The sequence below is a fragment of the Pimephales promelas genome, chromosome 23 (assembly GCF_988280905.1).
Source record: "Pimephales promelas chromosome 23, fPimPro1.hap1.1, whole genome shotgun sequence".
Classification (NCBI taxonomy): domain Eukaryota; kingdom Metazoa; phylum Chordata; class Actinopteri; order Cypriniformes; family Leuciscidae; genus Pimephales; species Pimephales promelas.
The window spans coordinates 18,744,720-18,767,477 of NC_142791.1; the positions used below are offsets into that span (position 1 = coordinate 18,744,720).

Consider the following 22,758-nt stretch of genomic DNA (forward strand, 5'->3'; position numbering starts at 1 on the left):
ACTGTAAATGACAATTCAGGAAATTTAGTTTATGGCTAGTTTAGGGCTTTAGGGCTAGTGAAGTCTATAGGGCAATAAATCAAAACAAATCAAATCAAATAATAGGATTAAAACTGCCCACAGGTCTACAGAAACATGTCACTTTCAAGAAATACGTATAACTGTATGTAAACCTGATGCTCTCACTCTTGAAAACGACTCTAATAGCAAAAAAAAAAAAAAAAAAAACAACAACAAAAAAACAATCTACTTCCTCTAAAGAAGCTTCTGCTTTTTGGTAAATATGTTGATCTATATGTATATTTAACAGTTCAGAGAGAAAATCAGCTGATTTGAATAACTTGTACCATGATCAAGCACATTTAGATGAGAGGTAGTTTGATGTGTTCATTCGCCACACTTTAAAATACAGCAACTCTTAACAACCAAAAAGGCAAGAGACACAAACACTCTAAACGAATGCTTTCCACTGGTTACACAGCCTTACAGAGTCAAGGACAATCTGGCTAGGTCATCCATCACCATTATCATCATCATCATCATCATCATCAAATATCTACAATCCACATAATCTAAAGCTACAGAATGATCTTTGTGGATAACCTGTAATTTTACATCATTGGACAGCACTGATTATAGACGAATCCGGCGAAACTACCGGAAGTAAGCGGGCGCCATTACTGGGCTGTTGCTGGGTAGCGTTGCGCCATTGCCTCCTATTGTTTTAGTTGCAACTTGCGTCCACTGGAATAAACAGCCCGTGATTTACGACTGTCACTAACGTTACAACGTTAGCCCTTGTATAATGTCGAGTGGGTAAACAGTTTCCGTTATAAATTGTTTCAATGGTGGCAGTAAAATTTCAATTTTGAAGAGAAAACATTGTGAATACCCCGGGTCGACTGCCCCTGTCTGGAGCCGTACGGTTTACACAGATTTCCTGGGCGAGTACAAGACGCGGACATTCGCGTATAATAACAATTATTTAATGACATAAGTAAAAAATATAATAAATATGTGATATAGTGATCAGCAAAATCTCCTCTCTTGCTATTTTTTCTATTCAATTAACATGCTATGGTCATTAAATGGCTTTCCTGAGCTAAATGTAACGTTATGTGACATAATTGTTCTCCTGCTGTTATATTGACCTCTTTCCATGGTTTAAAAACACTAATTGGTCGATATTATGTATACTTTCTAGCTGTAACGTTACCTTACCCTTGCCCGTTGCAATTTGAAAATGAGATAAATAATGGACACAAATGAAAAACATGAATTTGTTTATTTGATTTCATTCATTTATTTATTTATTGTTGCCAAATGGACAGATCTTTTTTTATAGTTTCCTCGTTAGCAAACGTTAGCCTAGCTAGCTTGCCAACTTGCCAAGCTATTTGGTAACACTTTATTTCGATAGTCCACTTTAGACATTCCACTAAAGTAACTTTTCAACTACATGTCAACTAACTGTCATTAGAGTATTAGTAGACTGTCAGCTTAATATCTGCCAACACTTTATTTTGTTGGTCTCCAAACAGACATTCAACTGACTACAAGTAACTTACGACTACAAGTCAACTTATTCTCCTAACCCGAACCCTAACACCTAACCATAACCTACCAGTCTACTGACAGTCTACTATAATATACTAATACTCTAATGAGAGTTAGTTGACATGTAGTTGAAAAGTTACTTATAATTAGTTGAACATCTAAAGTGACTATCAAAATAAAGTGTAACCAGCTATTTTCATAAATAATCTGTAAGATCGTTTGTACCTTCATCTGTGACTGGAGGCCACTGTCTAACATCATCAACCCAACAAGTCATTCTGCCTGGCTGTAGCTGTCATCGAGGGTGCTTTCGCGTTATCACCAGGTTTGTTTACATACCGGTGCACATGTCTATGCCGGTGTAACAGCTCAGTAATGGCGTCGCCACAAGATGGCAGCCTACACAGAACGCTCGTCGGATTCGTCTATACTCTATATATCCAGAGCATGTATTTACAGTAACATAAAACACCTATTTGCCCACCGTGCTGCATTCTTAGTGGGGTTTCTTTATTTCGATTCTCATCTTGATATAGACACCAATTCACCAGATCTTGTGCTCTCATACAACAGATATCTAAAAGTACATTTCAGATTGTGTGACTTTAGCCTAAATTACACACAACAAATACAATTAACCGCCTGTGAGAATGAGAAGGTATACCGTTTTGAATATTCGAGAGAAATGTTCCAATGTGTGTTCAGATCTTGGACAGCAGGCCTGACTCTGGAGCGCTGGCTTTAATGATGTTCTGGATCTCCTTGAACTTTGGGTGCTCCTTATCGGCCACGAGCTGCAGCAGAACCGCCTCACTGGTGGTGATGATGGTCCCAGTGCGCGCCAATCGCTGGGGAACACACACACGCGTTACCTCTCTGCCCACACAGATTATATTATTTTAGTGGTCAAGCAGCAATATTTCTGCAGCTTGACCCTGGATATATGAAGTGTGTTGGAAAAGATTACTGATGCACCGAAACAACATTTTCAACAAATTACAAGCAAGTAAATTCCATTACCCCTTAATTTGCGCAAATTGAAATTGCAAAATGAAAAGACGCGCAATGGAAACTTGTCAATTTCGCAAAAACTCCCGTTTATCGCAAAAAAGTTTTTACGCTCGCATGAGGAGGTATTTCAGGTAATTCGAAAAAGGAATTTTTCGCAAAACTGCAATGGAAACGGGTTTTGCGCATTTACAGTCACCTGACTTAGAAGACGTGGTGTGTTTTTGGGTCTGTGTCTGCAAATAATAATAATTATCATCATTATTATAACATTTATTAGGCTACATATGTAGAAGACGCTTTTATCCAAAAAAGGAACTAAGCAATTGTCACATTTCATTCATAGTACAGGTCGGACAATACTAATACAGGGCTAAGATTATCACAAATAAACACACGATTTTGACAAATAGTGTGGAGCATGCACTGGATGGCAGGCAGGCGCGCGCGCGCCGCAAACACTTGCATTTTCCTATCAACAGTGGAAACAACCTAAAATAATCATTTCTGGTCATGCAGAAAATAATAATACATTATTCGCAACTACTTTTGCATAATGTCACAATAACAAGAAAACGTTGTGCTTTTGTAAAATAAACTAAAAAATATCAGGCACGCTTTTATGGTCTTCGTGAACTGGAGCACGAGAACTGAAACAATATAGCCTTTGTAGACCAAAGCTTGAAATGTCCACTTTAAAAACGAACAAATTCGAAACGTAAGCTAATACCTTCTGATTATGTAATCCGTATGAAAGGTGCATTTCTCTCTAAAGGTGCATCCGGAGATGGAGATATGTTTTTAGCTTATTTATTCAGACACATTTATTATAGACCCTTTTACAGTTGGTAAACATGGTGACGTTTTTTTGTGGGCGGAGCTTAGGTGGAGGTAGAAAGATCCATCTGGCCGCTTCACTAACGCGAGGGATTGTTAGCAAGGATTGTTAGCTTGTTTTTTAACAATGACTGGAGAAAATCCGATATTATCTTAACGTGTAAGGTCACTCAGTGTCCAGGACCGCGATTGTTATTTCCAAAAGTTATTTTTAACGGACGGAACCAGATTGGCAGACCTGTAGCCGCCTACATGCTCACTCAATGCATGGACGATCTGACAGAATTAACGTAAGTTACCTCGGTTGAGTGGCCTGACTTCTAACTTATAGACGAATCCGGCGAAACTACCGGAAGTAAGCGGGCGCCATTACTGAGCTGTTGCTGGGTAGCGTTGGGCCATTGCCTCCTATTGTTTTAGTTGCAACTTGCGTCCACTGGAATAAACAGCCCGCGATTTACGACTGTCACTAACGTTACAACGTTACCCCTTGTATAATTACGAGTGGGTAAACTTTTTCCGTTATAAATTGTTTCAATGGTGGCAGTAAAATTTAAATTTTGAAGAGAAAACACTGTGAATACCCCGGGTCGACTGCCCCTGTCTGGTGCCGTACGGTTTACAGATTTCCTGGGCGAGTACAAGACGTGGACATTCACGTATAATAACAATTATTTAATGACATGAGTAAAAAAAATATAATAAATATGTGATATAGTGATCAGCAAAATCTCCTCTCTTGCTGTTTTTTCTATTCAATTAACATGCTATGGTCATTAAATGGCTTTCCTGAGCTAAATGTAACGTTATGTGACATAATTGTTCTCCTGCTGTTATATTGACCTCTTTCCATGGTTTAAAAACACTAATTGGTCGATATTATGTATACTTTCTAGCTGTAACGTTACCTTACCCTTGCCTGTTGCAATGTGAAAATGAGATAAATAATGGACACAAATGAAAAACATGAATTTGTTGATTTGATTTCATTCATTTATTTATTTATTGTTGCCAAATGGACAGATCTTTTTATAGTTTCCTCGTTAGCAAACGTTAGCCTAGCTAGCTTGCCAAGCTATTTTCATAAATAACGTTAATCTGTAAGATCGTTTGTACCTTCATCTGTGACTGGAGGCCACTGCAGTCACAGATCAAACCAACAAGTCATTCTGCCTGGCTGTAGCTGTCATCGAGGGTGAGTTCGCGTTATCACCGAGGTTTGTTTACATACCGGTGCATATGTCTATATGCCTGTGTAACAGCTCAGTAATGGCGTCGCCACAAGATGGCAGCCTACACAGAACGCTCGTCGGATTCGTCTATAGAGAAACCGATCGTAAAGAGAAACTGAGGGCATATAAATCTTTAGATGCCTATATGGTCCTGTACAAGACTTGTGTGTACGATCCGCAGTTCTGCCGAGTCAGCGCCGAGACCACGACAATGTAAACAGTGACATTACAGTGCGATTTTAATGATGTGAATATTTTCTAGAAATAAAAGTTCCAGATACAGCATATTCATTTTTCATCAATTCTTGCACCAAACAACACAACAAGATGACATTTAATAATAGTAACAACTAGAATGTACATTTCCAGACGAAAATGTGAAGTGGTGCTTGCAGTGGCAAAACTCACCACCCGGTTGCTAGGGTGTTCTGGGTGGTTGCTAGTTGGTTGTCAGGGTATTCTGGGTGGTTGCTATGCAGTTGCTAGGGTATTATGGGTGGTTGCCAATGTGTTCTGGGTAGTTGCTAAGGTGTTGCTAGGTGGTTGCTAGGGTGTTCTGGGTGGTTGCTAGGGTGTTGCTAGGTTGTTGCTAGGCGGTTGTTAGGGTGTTCTGGATGGTTGCTAGGTGGTTGCTAGGGTGTTTCTAATGTGTTCTGGAAGGTTGCTAGGCAGTTGCTAGGGTGTTGCTCGGTGGTTGCTAGGTGGTTGCTAGGGTGTTGCTAGGCGGTTGCTAGGGTGTTCTGGGTGGTTGCTAGGGTGTTGCTAGGTGGTTGCTAGGGTATTGAAAGGTGGTTGCTAGGGTGTTCTGGGTGGTTGCTAGGGTGTTGCTAAGGTGTTCTGGATGGTTGCTAGGCGGTTGCTAGGGTGTTGCTCGGTGGTTGCTATGGTGTTGCTAGGTGGTTGCTAGGGTGTTCTGGGTGGTTGCTAAGGTGTTGCTAGGTGGTTGCTATGGTGTTTGGGGTGGTTGCTAGGGTGTTGCTAGGTGGTTGCTAGGGTGTTGCTAAGGTGTTCTGGATAGTTTCTAGGTGGTTGCTAGGGTGTTGCTATGTGGTTGCTAGGGTGTTCTGGGTGGTTGCTATGGTGTTGTTAGGTTGTTGCTAGGGTATTCTGGGTAGTTGCTATGGTATTACTAGGTGGTTGGTAGTGTTCACATATGGTTATTATAGAGTTTTTATATTGTTCATGGCATGATTTAGCACTTAGCTAATCAATATTAGCATGTAGCTATTCACAGCTAGCATGTTTAGCATTTTGAAAGTTCTATGTGCTAGCATGAGTCAAAAGACCCAACCCCCATCGTGATACAATGTTCTGATGCTGAGATATAGCTGTTACAAAATGGTTGCTAGGGTACTCTGTTTGGTTGCTAGGGAGTGGCTTGGCAGCTTCCAATCATGAAGCTCCAAAGTCAATGTGAATGTATAAACCAACCCCCATCTCTATACGATGTTCTGATGCAGAGATGTAGGCCTTGCAAAATGGTTGCTAGGGTACTCTTTTTGGTTGCTAGGGAGTGGCTTGGCAGCTGCCAATCATGAATCTTCAAAGGCTGCTTGTCAGTATAATTGATATAATACAACTCCCAAGCCTGTATGACATTCAGAATGGAAGATATCCCTCTTTAAAATTTGGTTGCTAAGGTGCTCGATAATGGTTGCTAGGGTGTGGCCAGAAATTGTTGAGGTGATTCATGATTGGCTGTTTGCTACCCCGAGTCAAACGTACGGTGGCCGAGAGGTGCAAAATAAATCACAATTATGAAAACAAAAAAACAAGTCAGAAAACACAACAACAAATCTGAAAACAAATTAACAAATCAGAAAACACAAAAACAAATCTGAAAACAAATTAACAAGTCAGAAAACACAACGACAAATCTGAAAACAAATTAGCAGTCTGACCCCTCCAGCGAGCTGCAGGAGGTATTAGCTGTGTCTGAAACCGCTCACTCGTTCACTCATTCACTAATCCATATATAGTGTATGGCATTTGAGTGCACTATATCTGCAAGGAGTGAACGAGATGAAGTGAGTGAATTCGGACGCTGACGTTTACACTGTGCGTCGGAGAGTTGGAGCTGTCGCAGAAAAGGCTTCGTCACGCGTACTGATAAAACTCCTTTTATCTTACATTACCTACTTTATAAAATAATATTAACAACAATAACAATCATAATGACTTTATTTTGTAATTATACCTCCGTGCCAGCTTTGTAGTTTCATCGACTGAAATTGTCTGTTAACTCTCACGTTCACAGATGACGTGTCGTCGAGCGCCCTCCGGCGACCGTTATTATATTCAAAACGACGATTAACGGATATTTTTCAAATCCTCCACTGGATATAATGTAATCTCAGTTCTCTCCGCATTGGATTGTGGGAAATAGGGCTTCAGCAAGTGTACATCGAATGTACACTCGAATTCAGAGAGGATTGTGGGTAAAAGTAGTGAATGAATGTAGGGAATGATGTTGTTCACTCAGAATTCGGACACCACTACAAAATGGCCGACACCCGATATAGTGCACTATATAGTGGATAGGGAGCGATTTCAGACACAGCTATTGTCTTCTCACTCTGACCGCAGACTCAGGACAGTCAGATCCTGGTGTGGATGTGGCACCCTCATCATCATCTCAAGCTTCCACTGAAGGCGAGGAGGATTCGGAGGATCCTGGATCTGGGTGGACTGGGAGAATCTTGAGAGGGACATGGTGGCTCTGAAAATCGCATGACCACTGCGATCATCCCACAGGCAACGTGTGGACTCCCCTCTGGATCTGTAGACGCTGGCCAAAATCAGTAGCCCCATGTTGGCACAGAGATCTGTGGAGTCCACCCCAGTCCAGTTTCTCATTGTGCGGTGTCCATGGAGGTTGGTCATGCTGACAATGGGGTCAGTCGTCTCCTCCGTAAAAAACAGATTGAACACAGAATCCATGTTCTGAACCATTGCGATAGCATAGCGTGTCGGCCCTCGACTCACGCCTCTTGCAGGCTGAAGAAAGGGAATTGTCTCCGCATTGGTGGAAAACCATACTTCACCATTTCTCCCAATCCACCCCGATCCAGGATCCACAGAATCCTCCTGCTTTCAGTGGAAGCTAGTGCTCCACTGAAGGCGAGGAGGATTCAGAGGATCCTGGATCTGTGGACTCCACAGATCTCTGTGCCTACATGGGGCTGCTGATTTTGGCCAGCGTCTACAGATCCAGAGGGGAGTCCACACGTTGCCTGTGGGATGATCGCAGTGGTCGTGTGATTTTCAGAGCCACCATGTCCCTCTCAAGATTCTCCCAGTCCACCCAGATCCAGGATCCTCCGAATCCTCCTCGCCTTCAGTGGAAGCTTGAGATGATGATGAGGGTGCCACATCCACACCAGGATCTGACTGTCCTGAGTCTGCGGTCAGAGTGAGAAGACAATACCTCCTGCAGCTCGCTGGAGGGGTCAGACTGCATAATCATCTCTAAAACTTCACTACAAGTCAAGCCCTCTCTCATGTTGCTTGCTGCTCTTCTCACCGTCAAATGACAAGCGTTTATATCCACTTGCTTTGTTTTTGTTTAGTCTGCATTTCTCACCATCAAAAGGCAGCAGATGCATAAATACACTTACTTTGTTTTTGTTTACTCCATGTAGTTTTGAGAGCTGAAGTGTATATTTTTATTTTCTCTGACGCATCAAGGTGAGTTCTCACACTCTCTCACACACTCACGCACACCCACACACACATATACACACTGTAATATGCTATTATACTCTATATAACTCCATGTAAAAGCCAGAAACTAAGCTTTTTTTTGCACAGGCCTGTCTAAAGGGTTAAATGGTTCCACCTGGTTATCAACAGTAAAAATTACAAATTTTACCTCTTCCCAACAGGGAAAACCATCAACAATCAAAAATGCATGATTTTATGGTGCCATGGCTTTGCAATCAAAAAATGTGGTTATAATGGAAGTCAATGGGGCAAAAACAGCCACGAACAGTAAATGAGGGAGAAAAAGTTAAAATCTGATGCTACACAAAAACTAACAATGCATCAAAACCAATGTTGTTTCTAATCTTTGACATGCCCAAGACTGTGATAAAAGGTGAAATAAAATCCAGTCCACAATCATATTTTATATTGAAAATAAGTCATTTTCTGTGTTTTTTTTCCCAAATCAGTGACATCATTTATGAATTTGGCAATTAAAGAGTTAAAATCCTGAATTTTTTTTAAACATTTAGTAGTTTTGATCAGGACTGAGGTTGGTTAATAGATTTATGCAAAAAAAATTTGAAAAAAATATTTATCTGATACATTTTTACAGCAGTTTAAAGTAGTGGCTTTTTTCAGCCACGAACATAACGAAAGGGTAGTGAATTTGCCCAGAGTGTACTGTTGAGTTTTTGAAAAATTTCAAAGCATTTTCCCAAAATATGTGTCAAAATAAGATTTGTCACCAAAAATCATTCCATTTGCTCAGTGGCGGTTCTACTCTGAATTACACCCAGGGCGAGACCCCCTTCAAGCGCCCCCCCCCCAACCCCCCCCCCCCCCCCCCAAAAAAAACAAACAAACAAACAAACAAAACAACAACAACCCAACAATAAAATCACATACCGTTCATTTAAAAAACACAGAATACAGAATCCAGTTATTTTGCTAGTTTAATCTAACTTTAAAGAGAGGAAGTAACCATTAGCGCATTGGTTATTGCCTTAAATTATATGCATGGCACACTTTTAGTTATGGCTTGTTAAACAATATTTGTCATGAAATGGAGTTTTTAAAAGTAAAAGGGTCTGAGAGATACTTATTTAGTAACACAATACTTATCTCTTATCTCTTAAATAATTTTGAACAGCTCTCATATTAAACACTATCCAAACTGTTATAGACCTAAAATAGCTTTTGTAGCCTTATGTCACTCTTAAAATGTTAGAATGTTAGAAAATAGAAAATTGTACTTTGCATATAGGCTACTGTAAAAAGACAAGTAAAAAGTTGATCATTATGTAAATTATTTTCATTTCATGAATATAGTGACCAACATGATCACATACACAAAAAGCCTAATACACAATCAATTCACCAAGTTAATAACATTAAAGATTTGTTTTAAAGGAGTGTCTTTTATCTTACCTACTAAACTTAAAAAAAGGTTAACACAAAAAGAGATTTTATAAAAATATATACCTCATATTTCAGCATTCAATCATCTCTATAAAAAGAATGAGTCAATAAAGATACATTCCTGACATTTATAATGCACAGTAGCTTATCTTTTATTATTAATAGTAAAATTCGGACCGATTTGCCCATGGCTGTCGTTGTTATACAACCATGCACTGGGCTCTCCTCAATGAAAAACAAGTTTTAGTAGCTAATCTATTTCCACCACAGAAAAACGCTTGCTGAAGCTCTGCTAAAAGATTTTTTTATGGAGAAGAGAAAAAACACCCAAGTGTTTGGGTGCACGTGCACTCCCATACTGAAAAGTTTATGAGCGCGCCTCCCGCGAGCGCATAATGAGCGCGCTTCCCGTGCGCCTAATCGCCTATTTGAAATAACGACCTCAAGCGCGCAAAAGACGCGATACGTGAACTAATCAAGAAGAGACCCCCTTGACATCGCTTCTGTGCACGGCACCTTCTCAGCAATTAGGGGCGCCATTGCCAATAATTGAATCGAAATGGTAAAAAAATAGAAAACCTTCGAGGCACAGAGGATTTTTTTAACTGCTCGTGCCGCCCCCCATGTGACAAGAAGAGATGCCGCCCCGGGCGACTGCCCGGTTCGCCCGTGCCTAGAACCGCTACTGCATTTGCTGAAACAAAGAAAAAGTTACGGCCAAATTAAGACTAAAAAATACCCCTTAGTGGCTGAAAAAAGCCACAACAGCACATAAGGGTTAAGCTCCTTATTATGTAGCCGAATCTGTGCTGTTTTGCATTGACCGCCTCCAGTTTTCACTTTGTTTTGCCTCCAGCTAGCGCCGTGACGTAACTGTGACGTCGGCGCAAATGGGGGTCTATAGCCTATAACTCAACTATACATCCCCTTTCTGTAGGCTGTGGTTATGGTTCTTCTCATTCAGCACTGCGGGAAAAATATCATTTCCAGGTTCTAATTTGGCCTTAGAAAACCAGTAAAATCAAAATTTTTTTTTTTCATATTAATTTGGGAATATTTTAATTGTTTAATAAAGAGGAAAAACGTCATAAAAAAATATCTGAAAATTCGTCGAGATGTATATTTATATATATATATATATACATCATAGACTGTAAAAAAAGATGGACAACGCCCCTTCGCTCTTTTCCATCAGAGAGAACCGAGGCCACCAGTGTCTCGATATGACGCTGACATCTTGGCACCTAAGTCTGCGCACTTGCGTGTTTCGGGACCAGTCATGCGTAGTCGTGAGCAGGAAGTAAAGCCGCGAAATCAAGGCCGCGCTCTCCTTCGCGCTGAATCAAACGCAAGCACACGCCCCGCACTTTCATTAAGTGTCCCCTGTCTGCTTCGTTCTTCTCCAATGATGTCTGCTGATTGCAAAACCTCGTTAAAATAAGGTAAATACAACTACTAACCACATAATCAACATTATTAAAAAAAGTCCGCTGGTGCTTTCAGTGACTACCTCGCTCAGAGAACCTGTCAATCACAGCTGTCAATCATGATGTCAGAGCACCGGTTTTTATCATCACATAACTAACTAAAAACAAACTTATTTTAAAAACGAACACTTGAAATTACATCAACGTGATAGAAACTACAGTAAATGACAGAAACTATCTTTGGAAAAAGGTAATGTGTGAAGTGTAATTTAATTGTTTAGTTGGTCTCGCGTCCCATTGAATAACATGGGGAGGCGGGGGTTATGAGCTATACTAGGACCGGTCACAGGGGGGCGATCGAGACGTTTTGGCTTCACTTTTGAGGGCTTGTGCGGCACGCTTGATATATATATATATATATATATATATATATATATATATAGCGCAACATTGATGTAAAGGTCAAACTAAAATGTTGGTGTTGCAAACATCAAAATGTAATTTATTAATATGCATTCTTGTACAACATTACATATAAACCTTGTTTCCTATTTATTTATATATTTTATATATTTTTTGCCTGAAAATGCTTTCAACACGCTTGCGTGTTGCATGAAAAATTGGCGCCGGAGTGTCACGCAGGCATTGTGCAAGCTCTAATTGGTTAACATGGGAGCCGAAATAAAACGGACATGCTGCGCAGCTGAGACACATTCGCCACGCAGCCAGCGTGTCTCATCTCCAGCCTAACAGTGCGCGCGGCGCCGTATCTGAGGATGAACGACTTTAAGCCAAATCTGTCCAAGCTTGAACGTCTCACACAATCAGAGCATAAAAATATGGGATATTTTACGCGAAAATACTAAAACGGGAAGACAGCGGGAAAAGAGCTAAAATACTAGCCTGGGAAAACCCAGACAACTTCCGGCACATTTAGATTTGCTCTGAAAGTTAGTCTGGCAAAGAGGTCATTCAAGCCCATTTCCAATACTTCGAAATCGAGGCACCATACAGAAACGTTGGGGCGGGCTTTACACAATGATGACAGCACTGGGATTTTGAAGCAGATTTTGTAGTCTACGTTACAAAGATGGATGCCGCCATCGAACATCACTCGCGTCTGTTTTAAGCGATTTGAACGTTTCCTTTTTATTAAAAACCAAGCAAAGAACAACACTCGGAGATGATTCTCCACCACTCTGCATACGTCATCTCCTTCACCGCTCTGATTGGTTTTAGGTCTATCCGCGACGTCCGTTGGTGACGCCCCTCTGGAAATGATTAGTCAATGACACTTTGCCAGATCATAACTCAGTTACAACTGAGAATGGTCTGGTTTTAACCAGGCTACTAATATACGTGAGAAACCACGCAAAAGAAATGGGAGGGTTGAGAGCTATGCACATAAGCAGATGGTTCAAAACCGTGCGTACAGATGTCATGATTGATCATGCATCGAGTTTGACACGCTGTCAACACTTTCCAATTGATATTTGCACATTTGATATGCTGACTTCCACTTCCCAGAATTGCTCAGGGGTCACTGACTCCTCCTCCTAAACCCCATGATCCATCTTACCTCCAGGGCAAACATTCGGTCCATCATGCTTCTGGAGGACGTGGCATCAGCAACAATGTGCACTTCAAAACCTCTTCCGATGAGATCCAGAGCGGTCTGCTGAATACACACGTGCGTCTGCAAGACACAAAGCACTCATTCAGAGTCTCCCGTCAGCCATTTTGGGTTTCGTCCATGATCACGCCGATCTCCAAGAAGACAGTACTGACCTCGACCCCGAACAGCACCACACTACGGACTCCTGGAGCCTCCGCCAGTACAGCCTCCACCTCAGGAAGCACCATGGAGAACTTGGTCTTGGGAAACACTAGTTTGGCCCCGGTGAGGTCCAGCTCCTGCACAGTGCTGCCCAGGCCTTTGGGATACTGCTCCGACACCACCACGGGAACTCCCAGAAGACGAGCACCCTGCAGCTGTGCAACCGCACACCGACAGATGTTCAGACACGGCATTGAGTCACATTTATTTATATAGCGCTTTTTACAATACAGACTGTTCTGTATTCATAAACATTAAACTAGTGGGGGGGGGGGGGGGGGGGGGCTTCAGAGCGCCGTCGGTTGCCCGAAGGTTAACTGGTTAAAAGCAGCTTTACAGAGAGAACAGGAAAATAATGCAGCAAAGTTTGTTTAGAAACAAATAGCGTAACAGTTCAGTTGTCAGTAATAAGTAAAGACACGTAATACGCATGTGCATGCCGTCAGCGTTCTCACAGGTTTGCGTTTTTGAAGTGTGCGCAGAGATAACCTTTTTTCCCCCAAAATTTTCAAGGCTTACACCTTGCAACCTGTTTCATGGTTTTGTTCTTGAGCCCCAGGCACTGCTGTTGTGTGGATGGGCAGCCAGAGCGCATTAAGGGTTTTCAGTTAGAACGGTGTCGTGTTAGCGGCTCCTAAGTTAATAACTAATGATCTTTGCAGCGGAAGTGAATCGATCAAAACTAACTTTAGTTGGACAATAACAGTATTCTAGAGCTGCTGTAAAGCTAAACAATCTCTGTTACTGTCATTTTCTATTATCACTGTAAAGCTGCTTTGAAACAGTTTTAAAAGTGCTATATAATTGAGGGTGACTTGACTTGACTCTTCTAGAGCGCTTATTGGGTGCTCTAAGTTATGGTATTCAGAGATCATGTGCTCATCTGAAAGATCAGCAGTATTACCAGTCTCTGGCCCACGCTGATGATGTCCCCGAAGTACTTGATGGCGGGTCTGAATCTCTCCTGCATGTCACAGCAGAAGAACACCGTGGAGGCCGGTGAGAGGTTTCCCAGGGCCGTGATCTGTGAGAAGAGTGGCAACAGTGGAGGCATTATTACAACTCGGACATCTCATGATCCATCCGAGACCAATCAGCACTGAAGCGCTTCCAAATCATTTCTGCCGAGGCTTAAAAACAAGGTCAGCAATGACATCATGGAAAAAAGTACTTTTTTACAGTAATACGTGATCGTTCATTGTGGATGATTGGGAAACACTGGGATCATGGTCAGTTCATCATTAGGTCATTCAGATTTATCTAACCAGGACAAGACTGTGAATATATATGTACATACCCCAACTCACATCATTACTATTGAGAACAAGGATTAAACCCTCAAGACTTTAATCCTTATTCACAATAGGATTTAGTAAAACGTCCTGATGGATCAAATTATATATATATATATATCATAAGAAACAAATGGGGCGAACAAATTGTTTGAAAATACATTGTATTCATATATGTAATGTCATCTGTAGTAACAACAAGAGTTGTTTAAAAACTAAAAAGACATGAAATTACATATATAGGCAAAAACAGTGGGTTCTCTTATGAGAGTTTCTCTCGTACTGCGTCATATCTTATGCTAGGGGAAAACCTCTTTTCACCACAAGATATTAAAGCCAAAAATTATCCTTAATTTTGAATTAATGTAAAACACGTTGCGGCAGCATGAAGACAGGCAAGGCGGCTTGCGTGCCCATTGGCTGTCCTGCGGCATTAGCAGCAGCCTATCGAGAGAGGCCCTTTGGTGATGGTCAAATGGGGATGTTTCGCGCTGAAGCGGGCGTGGCCTAGCCTAGCCCTAAAAATATAGCTCAATGGGCTGATATAACTGATGGTCCCACCATGCCTGCAACACGCTCTGGTTCGCTTCGGCTATGAAAAAACAGTTATATCAGCCCATCGAGCTATATTTATAGGGCTAGGCTACGCCCGCTTCGGCGGGAGTGTGACGCAAGGCCCAAGGCCCATGCATAAAGCCCATTTACTTTATGCAATATGTGGGTAAGAACTATAAACGGTATCTAAATTGCATTACAATGTGTTCTTGGGGACATGAAATGAAAAAAGAAGTGTTATAATGGGGAGTTATAATTTGAATGAATGGGCAACATTTCCATAATAATAGTTAATATTTTATAGTAATATTGATCTATAATTCCACTTGTTGTGTCTCTGGTAAACCTGCTGTAAGTCCTGGTGTTTCTACAGTGGACATTTATGAAAGTCATTTTTGATTAGAAACAGCATAACACTTTCCTGAGATGTTGATTTATGACTAGTTTTAAAATGAGTCAGATTTAAATTATAAAATATAATCATATTTCCATTAGTGCTACATTTGATCACTAAATGAATGCCAGTCATGTTTAAAGAGCAAGCAGAAGTTGTTGTCCTGGTGAAAGCTGTGAACAGTTGGTGTCTCTGAAAGGCCTGAATCTGCTCTTTACAGGACTCAGACCTGTGACGTGTGTGTGTGCTGTCAGAGAAATACACTACAGTATAGTGTGTGCTGTCAGAGAAATACTTTACAGTATAGTGTGTGCGGTCAGAGAAATACACTAATAATAATAATAATAAATATAGCTGCGAGCAGCGATGGCGGGCCCAAGCCGGAGGCACCGCAACCCCGGTTCCTTTAGTTACCTAAAGGCACCCGGGTGGCGGTGCCGAAGGCTTTGGCCCTTTCATGATTAAATGTTAAAGCGGCTTGCCATACTCTGTCATTTCGACTAGTCACAATTATGTTACAGATATCTTAAATGATAATACAAACTATCCAAAGTGTAACGACTAGACAGAAAGATGTTGTTGATATCTACAATGTTAATTCCGGACAGGCAAACTTAGCTTTTAAATGTTAAAAGGGCTTGCCATACAGGGACGTAGGCTCAGAGAGAGGCTCACCATATTCAGACCAAAATATCTGACTTCCTCTTGGTCCGAGCTAATGACTATGTATTAGAAAGTTGTACGGCTTGAGGAGTACAATGTATATACCGATTTTTGTAACTGTAGATAAAACTAACAACCAATGTAGTAGCACTTCTCTTTTTTTGATTGGCTGATGCGTAGCAGGGTCGACTGCTGAACTCCAGGCGAGACGCGCTTGATTCTCACGTGAGAGCGGCGCGGCCAGAGAAATTGCGTATATTAAATATATTATTAATAGTTTTTCCGCATGAGAAATACAATGTGTGACGGGAGTGTGAGACAAAAGACTGAAACGAGTGACTGTCATGCTCAATGCGTGACACACTATAAAAAAATATTTCACACTGACTCCACATTTAGGGGGCCACAAGGGGGTCCAAGCTTGTTGTCGCAGGGGCACTGGCCCCCCCAGGCCCCCGCCTAGAACCGCCATTGCTCACACACACACACACACACTTTCTCTCTCTCTCAAGAAGCAAAAACATGACTGCTAAAGGTTGTATCAGCGATGGCGGGGTAACATCACTTAACATCACGAGTGCTATTCCCTTAGGCCACGCCCCCTTGTCTCCCCAAAGTATTATAAGCAATCATGCGTATCCCGTGTGCAGAATGATGCACTTGAAGCAACACCAAGTCACAGCACGCAACGCTTCACATTGAAAAGAACATAGCGAAGGGATGGTATCTATAATCTATGCTTAGTAGGGCTGCACGATTTGGGAAAATGTCATATTGCCATTATTGAGCCAATATTGCAATTGCGATTTGCGACTCCGATATAATAAAATGGTTTCATGAGTCCAACTTGCTTGGTTCTAAAGTAAAATGCACACACAGATTAATGTTTATTTCTCAACTCAAACTAAAAACAACAACAACAATAAATGATTGATAACACCTATAATGATCAATAAACCATCAACCAAACCAACATTACAGTGATTCCATCAATTGAAAGCCATCAACTTTTTAAAAAATTATTACGCTTAAAAAATATATATAACAGCTTTTAAATTAAGTGAACTTCAAACAATCCCCACATAAACCCATAATAAAAAACATATTTACCTGTGCCCTTCCTGTCTTAACAGGTACAGAAATTGAATAAAGTTATCAAACAGTCTGCGCTGCCTGAATCATAAATTATATATATAATAATCCTTATTAAAGCTACAAAAGTTCTTTACTCAAGATCAGTGAGTAATTTTCTAATTTCCCTTTGTTCTTTTAACTTTACTGAAAGAACGCTTTATTCGCTGCTGGCCCTTTAGAGCACCCGTTGCCGAGACGCGGATCTCACACGCGCCTCATAGCACAACTCTTTTCATCCATAGACTTTTATGTTATGAAGATACTAGACAAAACCACATTTTGGCATAATTGTGTGTGCTATTGTTCGTTCAAGCTCGAAAGAGAACTGTTTATTCTGGGCTGGCACACGGTCAGTGCATGCGCATTATGCGTATCATCTAATCTAGGGCACTCACAGGCAGCTTTTCACTTCTTGTCGTGCAAAATGCGAAAAGGCATTTGAACCAATAAGAGGGGGATCTTGTAACACTAGTCAAAGGATGACAAAAAAGAAGAGATGCTGCGCTAATAGCCCTACTTTGTTTATTTCATATAAAATCGCGGCATTTTGCGTTAGGTTTGAGATCGCTATTACGACTGCGATATAATTAATCGTGCAGCACTAATGCTTAGTGTATTCTAAAGGGCAATAAACTCCACTCCAGCAAGATAGTCATTTTATGCAAATCATAGACCTTTATGCCTTATCTACAAATAAAGTATAATATTGGGAACATTGATCTTGAAGAGAGTGTCGTCGTGTTACTGTCGCAACCGAACGTGACGCGCTAATGCATGGAGAATGACTGAGGCGAGATGACTTTCCGTTAACTTTAACTTAGAGACTAAAATATTAATTTTACCACACATTAAGCTATTGAATGACTTTAGAAGTCTTGGAATATAGTGTGAAAACTTGATTGTGCTTTACAGTTTTTATGCCTTTAGTGGGGCTTAACAAAATAACACAATATGCAGAATGTCGGACGTCACTTATAGGCTAAACTGTTTTTATAGATAAAACTATTTACATTCGGCAGTCATGAAAACAAATCTCAGATAACGGTTGAGGTAACAATGTGTAATTTTGCGCCGGAGAGTTCTCCTTTAACTTACATTAGCTAGCTAACTACGAACGAGCTAACCAGATAACATTAACAAATTGACAAGCACTTACTGGGCACAGTGGGCAGAATGGCTCTTCAAATGACGGACGAAATTGGAGGTTGTCATCTGACTGTCCGCGATCTTAACGTTGCATGTCTTGCAAAGCGCTGTTCTTTTGCCATCTTGTTGTAAGAAATTCTTGAATCCAAAAGCGACGACGACCCTCGTTATCCCTCCGGCTGACATGTTGATGTGATCTGATGTAAGTGGGCGTGGTGTGCGCGTAAGGTATGAGAGGGCATGACTGATGATCTCGTGATCCAGTCATGACAGCGCTATTCTCAGCCTGCGCTCCAGCTGGATCAACTTTATTTTTTTTTACATAATTTATATATTTTATATTCAAACTGAAAACATGATGTGATTAACACTCAAGTCATATTATTACATGCAAGTGTGTTTGATTTATGGACCAAATTTTCAGATCAAGTTTATGGACCAAGTTAATTTAATTAATAAACTAATTATATAAAACTATTAATGCACTACAATTAAACTGGTTATATGCCTTTACTTATAAAAAATAAAAAACTTATTTAAAAAAATACCAGGCTTAAGGCATTTATTTTTTATGCAGGCCATACACACAGGAGTGAAATGGTTAAGACCCCTCCCCCTACAAACACACACACACACACACACACACAGACAGCCAAAGACAGAGATGTAGGCTCAGATTGAGCAAGACCACATTCAAACAAACATATCTGACTTTCTGTGGGTCCTAGCTAATGAGTGTCAATTAGAAAGTTGTCCGGCTCGAGGAGTACAATATACATACCGATTTTTGTAACTGTAGATAAAACTAACAACCCCACTTTTGTCAAAAGGTGGCGCTACTGAGCCCTCACCACGCCCGTTTCTGAAACTTTGCACGTGTCTACTGGCTAATAAATGTGATGTGTCTGTCGAGTTTCATGCATTTTGAAGCATGCTAAGGGTCTCAAAAGCATCCTAAAAGCATCCTAAAAGAAGGGTAAAGTTTGATGCGTCGCCACAGCAACAGTTTCAAAGATATCAAGAATCCATTCACAGGTCTACATCTGCCGTATGTTTACATTATACATATGAAGTTTGAAGCAAATCGGGTAAAAATAAAAGGGTGATATCAAAGCATTTTGAAAGTGACACACTTCCTGCTGCCAGTTGGTGGCGCTATAACTTTGACTCACAATAGTCACATCCATGTGATCGTCCTCTTACAGCGAACATACTGCTGAAGTTTCATCAAGATCAGTTAATGTATGCTGAAGTTATAACAAACTTCCTGTTTCACGTTTCTCGCTATGATTTCGTTTCCTCGCCACGGCCAAACCGTTCGAGATATCAAAAATCCCCACACAAGCTTTCATCCTCAATGTCTTGACTTCACGCTGACCGAGTATTGTCAAATTTGGATCAAAGCTCTAGGAGGAGTATTTCAAATACCATTGCGAGCGTTTTACAAACCAACCTCAATAGCCGACTTCCTGTTGGGCTGGGGTAAAAAGTAAAAGCGCGAGGTATAGATGAAACGATGAGATCAACATGCGTACCGAGTTTCATATTATTACATGCAAGCGTGTTTGAGTTATGGACCAAGTGTTCGGACCCCATTCCAGGGGGCGCTGACGAGCCCCCCTGCCACGCCCGGGTACCATCTTCAGCCCGGCTCTGATGGCCGCGGGTTCTGACCCGTGTGCAAAGTTTCAAGAGTTTTCGAGCATGTTAAGGGCCCCAAAAATGCCCGAATAGTCGTAAGAAAAATAATAATAATAATAATAGAAAAGAATAATCCTAAGGAAAACAATAGGGCCTTCGCCCTTTCAGGGCTTGGGCCCTAATAATTCATTACATTTATATAGCGCTTTTCTCTGCACTCAAAGCACTTTACATAGAAGGGGGAATCTCCTCAACCACCACCAATGTGCAGCATTCACCTGGATGATGCAACGGCAGCCATATTGCGCCAGAACACCCACCACACACCAGCTTACTGGTGGTGAGGAGCCAATTGACTTTATGCATAGCTGCACTACTTCCTGAACTTAAGCCAGCTCCCTTGTTTCCTGTCTGCCATTATTGGCCAAATTGATTAGTTCAGGTGTGCCTGACCTCAGTAGTCACGGCAACAATAATCAGACACACCTGAATTAATCAAGCTTGGCCAATAATGGCAGACAGGAAACAAGGGAGCTGGCTTAAGTTCAGGAAGTAGTGCAGCTGTGCATAAAGTCAATTGGTATATATATATGGGGAAGATTAAAAGGCCATGATGGACAGAGGCAAATTTTTGTTTTTTTTTGTGACCACAGAGAGTCAGGACCTCAGCTTAACGTCTCATCCGAAGGACAGTGCTCTTTGAGTGTATAGTGTCCCCATTACTATAATGGGGCGTTAGGACCCACACATAGCACAGAGCACCCCCTGCTGGACTCACTAACAACTACAACTATAGTATAGTGTGTGCTGTCAGAGAAAAACACTACAATATAGTGTGTGCTGTCAGAGAAATAGACTAAAGTTTAGTGTGTGTTGTCAGATAAATACACTACAGTAAAGTGTCCAGTACAGTATAGTGTGTGCTGTCAGATAAATACACTACAGTGTATAGTGTGCTGTCAGAGAAATACACTACAGTATAGTGTGTGCTGTCAGAGAAATACACTACAGTATAGTTTCCCGTCCACTAGAGTATAGTGTGTGCTGTCAGATTAATACACTACAGTATAGTGTCCTCTACAGTATAGTGTCCGTCCAGGAGCTTCAGTTCGCTTTGTGTTTTGGCAAACACGGTTATCATTGAAACAACACAGGCCTTCTTACACACAAATAACAAACGACAGATCCCAGTCTATAAGAGAAAAGCCCACTAATATAATATTCATCCACGCACATGATGATCATCACCTGCATTTCACATCACTCGTGTTTTCTGAAACATTACTTTAATTTTACTGGCCAACACATTAGATAGCTATGGCTGTGTTAATACGGCACATTTAATAAATAAACAAATGCATGATGCAACAGCCACACGATATCTTTGTGTTTTGTTTTTACGTCAAGCTCATTCAAACAAAGTTTAACAAACTGAATCATTTCCGCCCATATGCGCTACATAGAACTGACATTTTCACAGAACAACACGTCACATATTAATAAAGGAATATTATTATTCATACAGGTCATGTGTGAAATATGAGCTTACATCCATCTGCAGAGGTACTAATCTCAGCCGACATTTCTCTGAGACCACGAATCCCTTCGGTAGATCAATGTACTGACCCCATTCCTCCGAGAAATACTGAAGCACCAGTTTACGATGAACATCGATCTGACGCCCGTAGATAGACAGAAACTTTTGGATGAGCACTTCATATCCCGAGCCCACGGGCACAGACGAGGGCCGAGAGGACACGGAGAAGGAGAATAACACAGGGACCTGCTGGCTATTGCTGCTGTGTGTGTCCGCCATGATCCTGTGAATCAAGAGTGATGTCCGACTCACAAATGAATTGTTCTGAAGAACCGATTCATAAGAATCGAGCTAATAAAGTTGTGAACTGGGGCCTGTTCTTCACTCAGTCAGTTAGCTGGATTTGGGGTTGTGATTTGCCATGATCTTGGATTGTTTGGTTCTTCGACACATCCTGGACTTGCTGTCATAGAAACAGGTCCGTTAGCTTGAACCTGCTCTTATTTAAACAGGATAGATCGCGGCTGAATCGGGAAGTCCTTTAGCGCAGCGCAGCGCGGTACTAGCGGCAGTGCCTAATTTCTGAGAATTTTTTTTCTCATGAAAAGATCGTCGTGAGGGTGTCGTTTATACGTTAATATTTTGTTGGAAATACACATTAATGTTCGATTCGATATCGGGCTTTAACAACAGCGCAACATGTTTGCATTGCCAAAAAAATCTTTGCGAGTGGCGCTCTTTCCGATGCGGAGAACTTGATAAGTGCTCTGTCGTGGCATTCGATTAGGCTTATATAAATGTGCAGCCAAGTTACTTTTATATTTTTTAAAATTCCAGATTAATAATATTATATCATTTTTTAAAAAGACAGTTGACTTAGTAAAATCTCTTAGATGGTGTGTGACTATGTTCCATCACAAATCAATGTGAAAGCAAAATGGCCAGGATCTGTGCATGACTCAAGAATTTTCAGAGATTCACATTTATACACATTATTTGAACGTGGTAAGGAAAATTATACATATCAAGCTCACTGTATTATATACACTTTTGCTGATCCTAAAAGAACTGCAATTTCTATTATACAGGTGATGGTAACAGGATCCAGCTTGGAGACAGGTGTTTTATGACCCCATTCCCTGACCCAAACCCCAGACCAATTACAATGCAGCTCTAGCCAGGACAAGGGCACAATTAAATGAACTCAACTAAGGGAAGATTTCAGCATCTGAAAAGCCTGATGGTTGCACCTGACGGGGCCTGTGACATTGCATTTGCCATATTACACAACATTGCCAACATCAGAAAAAAAGAAACGTTTCATTAAGCCTAAATGTTTAATAAAAGACAAGACAAATTTGTTTTATTTCAATA

At 41.0% G+C, this 22,758-nt stretch overlaps 1 protein-coding gene across 1 annotated transcript; it reads right to left on the minus strand.

The window, feature by feature from the left end:
* Positions 1-2,114: 2,114 nt before the first annotated feature.
* Positions 2,115-21,695, minus strand: isoc1 (isochorismatase domain containing 1). Its single transcript, XM_039663782.2, has 5 exons — positions 21,397-21,695; positions 13,927-14,046; positions 12,974-13,177; positions 12,765-12,881; positions 2,115-2,405 (listed from the first exon to the last, which is right to left on the minus strand). Exons 1-5 carry the CDS (start codon positions 21,661-21,663, stop codon positions 2,259-2,261), a joined length of 855 nt encoding a protein of 284 aa, XP_039519716.1. The 5' UTR covers positions 21,664-21,695; the 3' UTR covers positions 2,115-2,258.
* Positions 21,696-22,758: the final 1,063 nt, after the last annotated feature.

What these genes read in the sequence shown, in the direction of transcription:
- isoc1 (XM_039663782.2), bottom strand. Translation starts at nt 21,663, where the DNA reads ATGGCGGACACACACAGCAGCAATAGCCAGCAGGTCCCTGTGTTATTC. An exon ending in TGGTGCTGTTCGGGGTCGAG is followed by an intron (nt 12,882 to 12,973) that starts GTCAGTACTGTC and finishes TGTGTCTTGCAG; the next exon opens with ACGCACGTGTGTATTCAGCA. An exon ending in ACCGAATGTTTGCCCTGGAG is followed by an intron (nt 2,406 to 12,764) that starts GTAAGATGGATC and finishes TGTGTTCCCCAG; the next exon opens with CGATTGGCGCGCACTGGGAC.